This window comes from Penicillium mononematosum (genome assembly GCF_028829835.1).
Source record: "Penicillium mononematosum strain IBT 11891 chromosome Unknown utg000005l:1.0-9366267.0:1.0-9372171.0, whole genome shotgun sequence".
NCBI classification, from domain to species: Eukaryota; Fungi; Ascomycota; class Eurotiomycetes; order Eurotiales; family Aspergillaceae; genus Penicillium; species Penicillium mononematosum.
This window is the reverse complement of record NW_026643275.1, coordinates 934,914-949,306: the sequence shown is the minus strand read 5'-3', so window position 1 is coordinate 949,306 and position 14,393 is coordinate 934,914. Positions and strand designations below refer to the sequence as shown.

The following is a 14,393-nucleotide window of genomic DNA, read 5'->3' as shown; positions in this document are numbered from 1 at the left end:
TAGATATAAATTTGTTGTTATGAATGATGTGAGATGGATATACAGTGGAGTGGTTTACTTATTACATAGTATTCATTATAGAGCGGTGCAGTCGTTGGCTGGCTATGAAATGAAACGCAATGAGACCGATCTTTTGAACTTCATTTCTATTATATACCGTAAACCTATACCGTAAACCATCAATCATCAAGTATCAAATATCAAATATCCAACCCGCCGAACAGACTCAACGCCATCGAAGAACCAGCCCCGAGAACAAAACCGAACCATAACAATAACCATAACTCCAACTCCCAAATTCAAAAGCACAATCTAAACACCAATCGCTTCAACAGCCCTCTCCCAATACTCCCTCCTCTCCTCAGTAACAGAAGTCCCAACACAATCCGAGATGAAACGCTGCCACCCGGTCTCAGACCCATCAGCAAGCGCAGTCCGCACATCCTTCGAGCACTGCGTAGTCAAGAACCAAGCACCAGAACCAAAGTCCGTAGCACTATCGCTGCGCAGGAGATCTAGTAGCTCTTCCGGGCTGTTGCTGACGCTGGGAAGTTTGTCTTTCAGTTCAGGTAGGGACGAGGCGTATTTTTTGTTAAAGGCTGGGGATTGCATGTTGCGTGCTAAAGGATTGTTAGTATGCACATATATCGTTAAAAATAAAGAAGGAAGGGGGTTGTATGCATGTATAGTTGGATGTGGGTGTGGATGTAGGTAGAATTAGGGCTGGATTGAACTTACTACCCTGCCCAGCAACGCCGGGGAAATGATTCTTGTTATATTTGAAATCTTCGGTTTCAAAAGCCATCAAGCTGACTATGGCTGCTTGTTCTGCTTTCGAGGTGACTTTGTACGTGTCGAAAGATTGGGAGGTGAACTTGGCGGCTTGTTTTGCTGTGGCGCATTCGCCTTCTGCTGGGGCGTTTGCGCAGGACTTGGATGAGGGGGCGATAGTGATGAGCTGGGATTCTGTTAGGGCGGTGTCGCGGGTGAAGAGGGAGATTGGGATTGGTGTTGCGGTTGTTTGGATGGTGAGGGTTAGGGTGAGGGAGAGGAGGAGGGTTTGGAGGTGCATTTTGTAGATTGTGGGTGGATGCGGGTATAGTATGAATGGGTGATAAGTTAACGGGTAACTATATCATGTAGGGATCAAGAGTAAAGGGTCAAAGATTCAAGGATGAATGAATGGTTGTTATAGAGGGATAGTATAGAAAGGATCTTGGTTTTATGGAGCTACAGAGCTGCACAGCAGAACATCTTTATAAGTCCTCGAACATGTCTGTTAGAGGCAGAAGGGGTATGGAAGAAGGGCTTGCATTGTCCAAGGCAGCTGGAACATACAAAGGGGAGGCGTAAGATACCCATTGTCAGTATGTACATTGTAGGTTAGACGCGGAGAATGCTGGACGTGGAATGAAGTATGTTAGATGACGGCAGAGGCCAATATCAAGGAAGAACACCAAATGATAAGATGACTTTAGCAAAAGAACATGCTACGAAGTAAACTACTGTTAAAAGGACCAAAGTGCTAGACTTGATAGGAGCATTTAAAAAGCTTGTGTAGTAATGCAAGGCACAGTGTTGTCATTGGAGGGATCAAATTAGGGTTACATTTTGGGTTGACGTATCAGATTCCCAGGGATTTAAGACAGTGTACTCCGTACGGATAATTCTAGTTCTCTACTTTGGTTTTTATACTTGAAATAGTTGAAAGGCATTATTGATTCATCATTCCCTCGGAGATATCTGATCCCAGTGCATAGAGGCTGTCCATATAATTCCACTGTCTCCCGAGAAGCGAAATCTAACTTGTTTACAAATCAATAGGAAAAAATAATAAATAAAAATAGGGGACAGCGAGACAAGACCAAGACACAGACAGGGGTCTGCACACATGTCCAAAAGCAAACCCAATTGCTCCAGGTGAGCATTCAATCCAGGATCCCGTCACAGGATTGAGACACCATGCATTATGCGCTCCTAAACACAGAAAGAAAGAGCAAAAGTTGTACAATAAATGCTGATGCAGAGATCATGTCCGAGGGCGTATCGTTACAGACAAATACACAAGCTGTAAAATAGCGAAGTTGCGAGTCGAGAAGTCAATCTCTAGATCTCTAGTCATCGCGACGTCCAAGTTCGTACGAGGTCTCCGTGACCCCGCCTGCCTCTTCGTCTTCTTTGAAGCTGACGCGTCGCAGGATTGTCGGGACTGAAAGGCGCGAGCGTCGCGTTGGCGACATCGAAAGTCGCGACGGGCTGATAATACTTGGCACCTTGGAGTAGCGGTAGCGGTACTTGGCTCCCAGGAGCATGACACGTCCGTAGGTCCACCAGAGGCAGAATCCAACGACTCCGGCGATGAGGAAGCCGCAGACAGTGAGGAACAGCCAATGTTGACCCATCTGCGAGATATTAGCATTGTTCAGAATTTCGATACCAGACTCGTCACCTACCCAGAAGATCAAGTGCGCATCCTTGCCGTGCCAGCTGTTACCCCGGTGGTGGGTAAAGAAACTCCAAGAAAACCTGTTATATTCGTCCTGCATGAGGATGCGCACGCGTCCAGCATCGCTCGGCCCTTCGCGCATGTACTCTTTCCAAATGACAGACAGAAACAGTGGTCCAGTTGAGTACATGACCGTTATGTACGGGAGGAGCCAGTGGCGGTCGTATTGTTGCAGTACTTCAATTGTACGGAGGAAGAATGGGTGTTGCGGTACGGAACCCATGGCGTCATTGGAGATACCGGTGGGGGCAGTACGGCGTACCCAGGCGGGATAAGCCAGAAGAGGATCCAAGCGACGGTTGCAGCCCTATTTGATGTTAGAAACGAAACGCAATTGTCTCCCGAGGGTATACTCACGTCGTCCAGGTCAATGTATGTTCCACCGAAGTGTGCAAGGATAAAGTATCGAATAGAATCCGCGCGCTGAATAGGATAACTGTAGCCATCGAATGTGTCCAAGAACCAAGGGTATTCGGCGGCGATAAATTCACGCGATTTCTCATTTGTCCAGAGCTAATGACGCACGTTAGGAATCTCGAATTAGACAGATCGGGTGGGGACCATGGACGTACAATATATTCATAATCCGGGTGCAAGTCAATGCAACTCTGTTGGGCTTCTACCCAGACCTCGGGAATAGTCTCATTCTTGTATGTTTGGTGAATAATCTTCGGAATAATCTGGGGGCGCTGCTCGATCAGGCTTGAATTCGGCGAGGGCAGCTCGGCGCGGTGTATAGCGTCGGCGGCGGCATCTTCGACTAGTAGCGATAGAAGCGTCGAGACACTACGGACGAGCAAGGAGAGGATAATGAGGTTGACGAGGAGGAAGATGAAGAGACCGCGCCGCATGGTGAAGGCGAAGGCGAAAGACACCAATTAAACAGGCGACCAATTGAACCCCAATAATTCGTTTTTAAGTCGTTAAAAGTCGTATTAAGAGTGGTTTTTTCACAGACCCTCAGGCCGTAGATAAGTCAAAAGCTGTACGAAAATGCAACGGTCATAAGAATCGGGATAATAGTAGACGATAAAAGGAAGAGAAAAGAGTATGTAAAAAAGGGGAGACTAAGTTCACGACAATAAGGAGTGACGGGAGTGGGGAGACTAAATCTAAAGAAGGAAAGGAGAGACCTCGGGGAGCGTTAAAAAAATTGGGAAATCCTGAGGCAAAAAAAAAGGGGAGGCGACGAAGGGGAAAATACGATACGCCGACCTTGGGAAGGGACAAAAGCTGTTGAGAACATTACGGGAGGCTGAGCAGAGAGGGGTGTGGTTCCAAGATTAAGCGGCTTGGTCGTGTTCTGATTGGTGGGTTATCAGTGGGGCAACTAAGGGGAATTTTTTAACCTTTTTTCCTTTTCAATGAAAAACACCAAAATTGTATACAGATAGTACAGGTAGGTGCTGGATTGTGACTTAGATTCAATATTACTTCGATTATATCTTGAAATATTATCCATATAATCTAATATGCACTACATATATAGCTGCTAGAAGTAAGTATGAAAGGATATCAACGCTAAGAGAATCTAAGTTTGGCGCAAGGACTCGTCATCGTATTGTAAATATACTGCCGTGGAGAAAATCTCCACGCCAACGTGAGAACAGTGTATTGAACTAGTCCTATTTAAGCATGTACTTTACCAGTACCTTTCTCAACCCCAGGCTAGTGGGACTTTGCATTTGCTAGTCGCTTGGAAGGTTTGTTAACTTACCCTAGGTAGGTTTACTAGTTGGGTTAATTAACGGAGCACGAAGGTTTAACCATAATTCATCCACTGATACTTCTCCGCTTACATATTCGGTATAGAATATTGTACATGTATTTTCGCTACCGCCACAAGCGTGGCGTGGATTACACGTAGGCCTTTGATAAGCACAATTTTAGTTATGACACTATATGTTACAGAGTACATCCTTCATGAATCCTAATCCCACGCGTAAAATGAAAGAACCAGCCTTGGACGCCTTGGCCACAGCCTCGGCCAAGGTCGTTCCCGCACAAGAGGAAGGAATTGGCACCGATTTGCCAAGTGAACCGCCACCGCGTGCCACAGGACGGTGCGTGCACGGTGCGATTCGAGGTCTCCATTGCCCCCATCATCGGTCTCAGTCGTATTCGTACTCCGTCCTCGGTGTATTGAATGGATATGGAGAGGTGCAACATTAGAATATTCCAACCAATGAAACCTCTTAAATAAATCTATCAGCTGTACACCTAGAATTAATGATTGGTAGCTAATCCATTACCATGGGAACTGTCAGACAGCACTCCACTAGACCCATAATCGTCAACGAGTTCTGGTCACAACACCACCCAAATGGCAAATCCACCTTATAACCCACGGTTCACCACGTTGTATATCGATTGAACCTTTAACTCGGGTGCCTATCCCTCGTCATAGCATACCATCAGCCACCAGCCAAGATCGGCACTCAAGCTTCTCCGGGTTTCCATTCTGAGATCAGCGACGGATGTGACGTGCGTGATTCTTGCCTCAACCTTTAATTTCAACGTACATCATACATCTCTATAATATAGCCTGCATACGTATGTACTCCGCATTCCGTATATATAAATCACTTTCCAATGTCCATTACACCACTTATCCCTTCTAATACCCGCTGTGATAAAGTACAGGCATTGCGCAGATCGCCTGCCGTGCCATGCTTATCACAGCGGGATGTGGGCGCTAAAAACGGTGATGAATTACTCTTTCGGTACAAATCTGATATTAACCCGCAGTGCGCGTCTAACACTTTCCAAGTTATACTCTATGATTATCTACCTTATAGCAGATGCATTGGTTATCAAGGTTCTTTGTGCATGGCAAATATACATGTATTACTGCACAGACATTTGCTATGATATACGTGGCTGTTCCTCAGCTTGGCGGATAGGGCCCGGGGCCCCCTAATTAAAGCGCTGCATAGCACCATATTGGTCTGTACTGAAATATGGGGCCGATACATGAAATGCACGGGGCGCTGGGCGCTGAGCGCCACAAACAATGGACGATGAACAAGATACTCGCACAGCCTCGCGGTAGCCTTGGTCTGACGTGATCCTCCATCGTCCACGGGTATTGCGGACAGCTCTTTCTAATAATAATTGAGCACTTGTCGCTATGCCCAGGTGAGATGACTAGTCTGACTACATACTCTGTACATTGTATTGTGCTGCCGATACGGAGTACTACCTATGCATATGCATATGCAAGATCGAGGCTGTGCAGTCCTGTAATTCACTTGGCATACCGAAGGATAGTACGATCATGCGTTGCCTTCTGTGAATTTTGATAGTGGCTGGTAATGCATGCACACAGTGTTTTACTTTATTTTATACTATAACGCATGTGAAAGTAAACAAACAGGGGTACATTTGAGTTTGCGAGGGACAAATGCTCTCCGCACTTGGAGGTCATGGCGGTTTGATACGATACATGTCGTCATCTTAAGGTCTCCGTCTGCATGCAGCTCTAAGCGGTACAGCAGTGAAATGAAAAATAATTCGGGTATCTGTGGCTATTCCAATGTAAAGGAAAAACCATGCACGCTGTCGCTCTTTTAAACACAAACGAAAACCAAGTCCTGATCCTTGCTTCTTTTAGATCACGTCGAGCGGACTGGGCCAAATGGCAACATTCCACATTATCAGATAAAAGGGAGCTGCTTCAGACAGACCGCTCCATAGCCTCCGTTGTGCCACTTTTGGAGATTGTCTTAACGTGACCGCCAGTTTCCATGTTCAATCCGTGTCTCATGCGAAACTTGTTGAATAATGTCGAATGCTCTCATCCGGTGTGACTTAGATGAAAAGCGTCACCAAGAGATTAGCTGGCTTCCAGCTTCCCTCTCCCCTACATGGTTCACAGATTTGATATCGATGCGCGAGTTTTCAGCAGAGATCAAGGTCGGGATCGGACCCATTGCACCCTGGACTCTACTTATACCAGTGAGTCCCGTCTTTCATGGAACAGGGTCTAGATTTCAATTTCCGTTCGATGCCACAAGGAAGCTCGGGATTCCGTTCTGGAAAAGCCACGCTTTATCAATAAGAACATGGCTCATCGAACCTCGGGCGCCGCTGCAGCCACAAACTCGCGGTTCACATTAGCCGCATCAGTCGCGCGCTCATTAGGTCCAGGGGCAGGCTCAAACAGACGCCGCCACCAGCGCGGTGGGTCAAACGGACGGTGGCCACCATGCAGGGGTGGGTAGACATCGTTGAAGAAGTACCAGATATGACCGACGACAACACCGAGCATCTCATCCTTCGGCACGATCTTATGCACAATCACACTGAATCCCATCAGTACCCAGGGCAGATAAGGAGCAGTGAAGACCAGCAATCCCAGCAAACTGAGACGGGTGTCTGGGTTGCGCCGGGCCCAGATGTAGACCAAGCTGGAGGAAAGCGCGCTTCCCAAGAAGGGTATTGAGAGGAAAGGCGAGATGATAAGGAGAGTTGTCATGGCGTAGAAGATCAGCCATGCGAAGTGGGCTGGGGAGCGGCCGGAGCTTTCTTCCAAGAGACGTGAGTAGCGCTGCAGAAAGAAGACGTGGAATATTAAGTCGAGATTGAGGGGCCCGAAATAGAGGAATGTCGTGAGTAGTCGCCAGTACTGCGATTTAACGTACACAGAGCGGAAGCTGTAGAACAGCTGGAATGGGGTCACGATGTGGCACTGCACCAAGAGTGAGGTTGCGACGGTGGCTACCGTCCACCACCGGGTGACGGGTGGCATCTCATAGAACCATTGTTCGAGGGGAAACTGGCCTGGTTGCCCATTGTTCTCCCAGAGGGCGGCCATGATGTGGGGAAGTTGTAACTTTCTGATGGAGAACGGAAATCAGAGAGAAGCGGGAGTAAGGGCGGATGATCACCACGAGCACTAAGAGCTCTCCAAGTGGCCTCCGGGGTACAACGTATGACGGAGATAAGACCAGGTAGACCAGTTTATCGTCACGTGCCAGACACGAGACGCGTGTTTACGTGAGAATCACGGGGGCTGGGACGCTAAGGCCGGAATAGTTCATATTGACAGCTCCCTCAGCCTTCGCAACAAAGACTGTCTAATTATTAGCAGATACGGTTTTGAATCCCAATCCCTCCAGTTGATCGTGCGCAAGCCTCAAGTCCCCTCGATACTCGAGCACAGTTCCTGCAAGGGGGCAATCTCGACACAAACGCGGCAATTCGCAGGGCACTGGTTGCTAGGCGATAAACCTCCCAATTGATCGCTGTCGAACACCCCACTACCAAAAAAAACCACACAGCGCGTTTCTCCTCTACCACAATGCCACCCAAGTTAGCCAGCAAGACAGCACCAGACAGCGCACAAAAAAACAAAGCGCGCAAGACAGCCGCTGCGCCGGCCGCCGCCGATGGAACACCAACCAAAGCACAGAAGACGAAGGGAGGAAAGCAATCAAAAGTCGCAAAGACCACCGCCAACGTCCAACGTACGTCCTACCCTCCCACTACCACCACAATGAGCGCCTTACACAACTCTACTTGTGCAATTCCCCAACCAGACTCAATCCCTCCATTCTAACAATGCCCTAGCCGGAGACCCAACCCCCACAGGCCGCCGACGCCGCTATAAGCCCGGCACCGTCGCTTTGAAGGAAATCCGCCGCTACCAACGCTCATACGACCTACTCATCGCTAAACTTCCCTTTGCGCGCTTAGTCCGCGAAGTCGCGCTCGATCTCCTCCCCGCCGACGTCGGCGCCGAGTTGCGCTGGCAGTCGCATGCCATCCAAGCTCTGCAGGAGGCCGCTGAAGCTTTCCTCGTCCACCTCTTCGAGGATACGAATCTATGCGCGCTGCACGCGAAGCGCGTAACTATTATGCAGAAGGATATCCAGCTTGCGCGGAGAATTCGCGGCGCCTGGGCAGGGCTTGGTTGAGCTGTCCACATTGCCTGTTTCGATTTTTGCGGTTTCAAGTTTAATATTAATTTCGCGGTGGGATGGTGGCTTTCTCCTGTGGATGAGGAGAAGGGTCTCAGCGGACATTGCTGGCGTATTGTGGGTATGGAGTTGACTTCGGCGGGTGCTGTTGTCCTTGTTATGTTTTTCGATGCTTCGTCCAGCTTCGGCTGGTGGAGCTTGTGTCTGTGGCTGCAGGCTGGTCTATACCATAGTGTTTGTACATTAGCATGGATGTCGGGTGTTCATGTTCTTTTTTTTATAGGGAGCGAAGCAACTCATGATCTTCCAAGGGTGGTGTGATATACGCCCCGAGCTGAATCCTATCACTGTTTTCAAGTCGACGATTCCTACATGCCACTAGGTAAACTTCTGTGCTTAGGGTATCGAATGGTATCTCTTGATTCGCCGATAATATCATTTACCGGCTCGCATTCCCGTGTCAATAATCGCAGAAAATATCAAACGCCTTCCCTGGTGGCCATCAAATGGTATCATAAACGAGCGCCTCCCTAGGAACAGTTCCGCAACAAACGCCAAAGCGGAAGACGTCAAAAAAAAATATATCATGTTTATAGCAATAGACAAAAGCCAATCAGGCGGAACGCCTCAAACGGGGCGGAAGACCCGAGACCAGGCGTTGGCCTTCCTCACGGACACCCTGTGCTTCTTCGCCCTTGCCCTGTCGCTCCAGAGTCTCAGCCAGCATGTCGTCAGTGACGCTCGCCCACATACGGTCATTGGCTCGTTTGGCCATTGCACGACCGGCTCGAGCGCTTTTCTCAGCTTGCTCACCGACCACGCCGCGGAAGTACTTCCAGCTCATGAATGTTAAGGTCATACAGGTGATTTGGCTGTTGCTGATTGCTGTGGCAGACTGCAGAGCTTGCTGAAGGTATTGTTTTGTTTGGATGGTTGACTCGGAGTGAACAGTTGCGCAGACCAGGAAGTACGCAGCCTGTATATACTTGTTTGGACTGCTTTGGCAGAAGGGTTCGAGGGTTGCTAGAACAGCGGTGAGCAGGGAGTGCGACGGGTGACTTGGATCACGGAGAATAAGGACTGTATTGAGACCGGCGAGTATGCGCGTATCACGACAGGGATCGTTGCGTCCTGTCTTGCTGGTAGCCGGGTCTAGTGACAGAATTGGTGATTGGAATATGTTCAGTGCGGCGTCCAGGTCGCCAGTTGCCTGTGCGATGGTGCCGCTGGCATATTCCATCAGACATTCGATGGTGTCCGGAAGGTTGGAACCAAGCTCCTGGAAGACTTGTCGAAGGTCGTTGAGAGTTTGGCTGGCAAGATCCCAATCTGTTCGAGCGCAAGCCAGGAAAACTCGTTGGAGGAGAAGGTTGCAGTAAAGAGACTGACGCCACTGAACCCGACGGTTGGCATTGGCCATGGATTCTGGAATTTCTTGGGGGGCCTTGAAATTGCCTTGAACCATTCGAAGCCCTTCCTCGAGATATTTCTCTGCTTTTCGGCCATCATATGAGTTCTTGGCACTGAGCGTGATCGAGCTTAGGAAATAGCAAAGGGCATAAAGATCGTGCTGAGGAAGCCAGTTGAAGCTTAATAGCAATGTCCCATTTTGAACCTGCAAGATGTCACCTGTGTCGATGGATGACGGCCCGGCGGATTTACCGTTGAGAGGGACTGAAAATGACCCATCAGGACGCCAGTTGCTGTCGCTCAGTGTTTCGTCCATCAGAGCCTGCATGACCTTCAACTTCTGTCCAGACTGGTTGACGTCGTACTCTAGAAGACTGCAGCAGATATCGACCATTTGAATCAAGGTTGTAAGTTGAGGTATATGGCGAAGTTCATCATTCAGTTGATGGCTTCGCGCGGCAGCCACGGCGCGCTGTGCCTGCTCGATAGAATCGGAATTCGTCGCTTGCTGCAAGTGTGCAAGTGATTCGATGACAGCTGCCATTGCTGAAACAGCCTTGTCCCCGTTACGACTAGCCATCGCCGTGATTTTGTGAAGATGCTGTAACGCTTGCACGGAGTCTTGGTGTGACGGGGATGACAACGAGAGTGATACTCGAAGGAAACGAAACGCGTACTCCCATGCGGCATGGCGGTACCTATAGCTATTAGCATCCCGAGGCCAAAGAAAGTGGAGTGGCACATACGCTTCCACATCCTGGATCATCCCATCGACCGCTTTCAAAGAAGCTTTAGGGTTACTCTTGTGGAGCATTCGTGCCAAGAGGTGCTGCATGCTGTATTTCAAGTCAAGCATACGGTTCTATAACAGTCAGAGATTAAACAAACACACTATCAAGTTTCTGTTGACTGACTCGTTCACAAAGATCGATCTGTGTCAAGTTAGCGGGCATTTCTAGAGCCGAGGAGGGAAACAAATACACACCCCTTTACTCAATGCTGTTTCCGCTTCGATGTCATTGTCTGTCTCCTCGAACAATGTACGCGCATATCGAAGTCTAACAAGAGCTTCTTTACGAGGTTGCAATCGCCAATTCTATCATATCATTTGCTTAGCATGGGCACAGAATTTCTCCAACGGAGAGGTTCACCAACCTTCAAGACAGCCTCCAAACAGCCCAATCCAGTAGCAACCAGCTTGTAATATTCCTCGACGTCCGTCTCACGAGCGGTCAATGAGGTTGTTGTTCCGCGAGCATGGGCAGCATTTAGATATTCATCGGCCAAGGACAATAGCAGAACCTGATAGTCGACTGGAGGCTTCGTAGACTTGGCAGGCGTGAGCTTCCCATGCTTTTCGGCATTTGGTTGAGACAGCTGTCTCTTCTTTTCAATATGCTGTGGTTGGGGTTGCTTCTGCGGAGTCTGGTTTTGAATTCTCGCTTGAACAACCGGGGAAGGAGCTGCGATCATAACTTGCGGAGTAGCATGTGTCACCGGCGATGGAGCAGGCTGGGGTCGTTTCGGTGTCGTAATGGGTTTCGGCGTTGCAATAGGCGTAGAAACTTTTTTCTGAGGCTCTACTTTGGGAGAGATCTTGGCTGGCGGGGGTTCGGATTTGATGATAGGCTGTGTTTGCGGTGTATGGATATTGGCTTGTCCTTGGTTGTTTTGGGTGTTTGGTTTAGGACTAATAGGAGGCGGGGCAGGAGCAACATGAACAGACATGACTGGCGGCGGAGCTGGCGAAGTAGCCGGTGCCATTTGGGAGGGGCTAGCGCTCGGGGCGGACGGCGGTTGGCCATACTGAGGAGAGAGTTGGGTGTATCGGGATCGTGGAGCAGTAGGCAGAGGTTGTTGTACAAACAATTGAGCCGGGTTGACAAACTGATGTTGCAGCTCTTCTTGTTGGATTTGAGGCGGAGGCGGAGGAGGGGGAGCTGGCGGCTGAGGTTGAGGGGGCGATTGTAGCTGAGGGAGAATCTGTGGTCCTGGCTGTGATCCTGGCTGCGGCCGTGGTTGGAGAGCTTGTGGTGGTAATTGGAGCGGCTGCTGCGGGGGAGTCTGCGGAGGAGGACGCGTCTGTTGCTGCTGCGGCTGTGGAGTGTATGTCGATCGGTATGGAGGATATGGGGTCATGGCCGAAGGATACATTGCTGGTTTGCCATAGGCATCGTATGGGGGCGGCAGAGGATGGGCATTATTGTATAGTATCTGCGGGGGAATTTGCCCGTGTTGATATGGTGGCGGCGGTAGATAATGCGGGTATTGGCCGGAACCAGGTGGTGGGAAGCTCATCGCCCCGAGAAACAGACAATACTCGTATGAATCGAGTACGAAGTCGAACGCGCGAGATAGTGAGCGTGGATCGTGTCGGTCCGGAGAAACCCCAGGGCGGTCAGCTGATAAGAGATGTTGCGATTAGGTACCTCGACTCTTCTGCATCGAGGTACATGTAGGCTTCAAATGTTCTCTACATCTGAAAATCCATTGTAAAGTCGTCTTCTTTGATGATTTGCAATATTGGTTTTCCTTTCTGTTTTGAGTTGTGCTCTTGGTCAATATGATACTTGGTTAAGACAATGAAAAATATATATCCAAAGCGTTCCAACAAGGACGTTACAAAGATATCAACGCAATATAGGGAAGAGCCACTAAAAAGGTGGCCGTTTCTTGCCTGAATGGTTGAATTATTATGAATATGCCTAGATACTTGATGCTAACCAAAAACCAATCTAACACGCTGAAAGAGCGCTCACTATACAATATATACTGACAAGGTTGGAAACGAAGAAATGAACGCCAATTGGCCCACAAACTCCTCATGATCCTGCTAAAGCCCCCAAGGCCTCTCTTGCAGCTGAACAAATCCGTTAAACCATGTTGATGTATGTGTACAGTTGGTTGATGGGTGAATTACCTATTCCAGAATCGATAATTTCCTGTTCTATACTCGGCGCGAATGAGAGCGCTGGGTGCTCGCGCACTGTCCAAGGACACAACTCGTTACAGTTTTCAACACTGACTGAAGGTTCAGCTGGATGAATTCTTTGTGCTCCCCAGGCCGGATCAGGAGCTGGACCCGTCCCACCGAGGCTTCTTTGCGTCCAGAATGAATATGTAGCTTTGCCAGACTTTTCTGAATGGAATGGTGCTTTCCGTGGACATGTCAACGTCGTATTGCACGCACTGCAGACTGATATACGCTTGCAAGACGAGCAGAATGAGTCAAAGAGGCGGCATATAGTGGTTTGATGGACGCTCGAGACCCACAGGTCAACCGACCGATGTGCACATCCGAAGCGTGGTGTCATATAATCTTCCTTGCCAACCTGGCCCGACTCAGTGGTGAGTTGGTATTCCGTGCGAAGAACGAGCTGATTGTCAGCATTGATTTCTGGGAACAAAGATGTCGTCAACTCGGTTGGGCCATACTGCTCGGTGCATGTATGCCAGCAGTAGCGGTCGTCAACCGCGTTCCCGAATTTTGACTTCAAGGGTTGCAGCGTCGCCTGCCGCACTCTGACATGGTCCGCGAGGTCAAGTTTGTCGCGGAAAGTTAATTTCTTGCATGGGCACAGGTCGACAACCCCTGCTAACTCTCCAACATTGCATGTTCGACTCTCTGGCTTCCGCCTCAGCTCTCTGGATGAAAATGCGGCCCGAGGGTGGAGTTTCAAGCACTTGGAGCATAATTTCCAGCGGGAATTTTCCAACAGGTTGAGGAATGACCACCGTGGTGTGACGAAGTTATGTCCATTGCGGTAATGGTGGAAAAGCGGCGCAAAATCCCGACTGAATCGGAGGGATTTCGAGAGAAGGATCTCTCCAGATATTGCGAACATGCGCTTGTTGGTTAGCGCAAATGCAGCCTCCGGTAGCACTGTCAGATGGGATATGATCTCCAACAACAGCTCGGTGGGTAATTCCATTAGGTAGCAACGACCATGGCCATTCTCCTGTTGCTGCTTCGCTCGTTTTTGGGACCAGGTTCTCATTTTGATCATGGTCTTAAACTTTTCTGTGGCGCGGTGTACACGATCGGACATGTCGGACGGGGACTTTCTTATTATTAAAGTCATGAGTGCTTGAATCAAAGGTCGTTCAAAGGCGTTTGGTGACCAGGCCTCATGAGTTATTTGTGAATCAACAAGCTGGATAGTGGCGTTTCGACAGTTACTATCATGTTGTAGTAGAGATCAAGCGCATCGTGTGACGAACAGTGCTGCATCACCTTTAAAGGAAAAAGAGAGAAGGTATGGATCCTTTCCTTGAAATAGTCTGCTGGAAGATAAAGATTCCCGGAAACGGACCATGGGACTGGGTCACAAAAGATGGGTGCTAATGCTATCAGCATTACATATAAAGAAGAGGAACTGATCGTTGGTGGCTCAGCCCGTTCTTTGTCTGATGATCCAGATGCAGAGCACCGGATATTTCAACTTTCTCACCCTACATTTATCTTGGTCAGTTTTAAGAAGGACATTGCTATTGTCGGAAGACATGGGGATTTCTCCCTGTGCTTCATGCCGGAAGTGAATTTAGGGCTTCCGCAT

At 49.0% G+C, this 14,393-nt stretch overlaps 6 protein-coding genes across 6 annotated transcripts; 2 read left to right on the top strand and 4 right to left on the bottom strand.

The window, feature by feature from the left end:
• Positions 1 to 312: 312 nt before the first annotated feature.
• N7519_008488 (uncharacterized protein) lies at positions 313 to 1,072 on the bottom strand (the record flags this gene model as incomplete). The annotated part of the gene is made up of 2 exons (XM_057295264.1): positions 313 to 620; positions 739 to 1,072. 2 exons carry the CDS (start codon positions 1,070 to 1,072, stop codon positions 313 to 315), a joined length of 642 nt encoding a protein of 213 aa, XP_057143146.1.
• Positions 1,073 to 2,114: 1,042 nt separating this feature from the next.
• Positions 2,115 to 3,357, bottom strand: N7519_008487 (glycosyltransferase family 32 protein; the record flags this gene model as incomplete). Its single annotated transcript, XM_057295263.1, has 3 exons — positions 2,115 to 2,813; positions 2,864 to 3,019; positions 3,079 to 3,357. 3 exons carry the CDS (start codon positions 3,355 to 3,357, stop codon positions 2,115 to 2,117), a joined length of 1,134 nt encoding a protein of 377 aa, XP_057143145.1.
• Positions 3,358 to 4,429: 1,072 nt separating this feature from the next.
• On the top strand, positions 4,430 to 4,678 carry N7519_008486 (uncharacterized protein; the record flags this gene model as incomplete). Its single annotated transcript, XM_057295262.1, has 1 exon — positions 4,430 to 4,678. The coding sequence occupies one exon, from the start codon at positions 4,430 to 4,432 to the stop codon at positions 4,676 to 4,678; it is 249 nt and encodes an 82-aa protein (XP_057143144.1).
• Positions 4,679 to 6,575: 1,897 nt separating this feature from the next.
• On the bottom strand, positions 6,576 to 7,322 carry derA (putative ER-associated proteolytic system protein Der1; the record flags this gene model as incomplete). The annotated part of the gene is made up of 1 exon (XM_057295261.1): positions 6,576 to 7,322. The coding sequence occupies one exon, from the start codon at positions 7,320 to 7,322 to the stop codon at positions 6,576 to 6,578; it is 747 nt and encodes a 248-aa protein (XP_057143143.1).
• A 486-nt stretch (positions 7,323 to 7,808) lies between these two features.
• Positions 7,809 to 8,424, top strand: N7519_008484 (histone H3 family protein; the record flags this gene model as incomplete). Its single annotated transcript, XM_057295260.1, has 2 exons — positions 7,809 to 7,974; positions 8,078 to 8,424. The coding sequence occupies 2 exons, from the start codon at positions 7,809 to 7,811 to the stop codon at positions 8,422 to 8,424; spliced, it is 513 nt and encodes a 170-aa protein (XP_057143142.1).
• A 616-nt stretch (positions 8,425 to 9,040) lies between these two features.
• N7519_008483 (uncharacterized protein) lies at positions 9,041 to 13,886 on the bottom strand (the record flags this gene model as incomplete). The annotated part of the gene is made up of 6 exons (XM_057295259.1): positions 9,041 to 10,535; positions 10,584 to 10,699; positions 10,752 to 10,769; positions 10,823 to 10,933; positions 10,993 to 12,239; positions 13,028 to 13,886. 6 exons carry the CDS (start codon positions 13,884 to 13,886, stop codon positions 9,041 to 9,043), a joined length of 3,846 nt encoding a protein of 1,281 aa, XP_057143141.1.
• Positions 13,887 to 14,393: the final 507 nt, after the last annotated feature.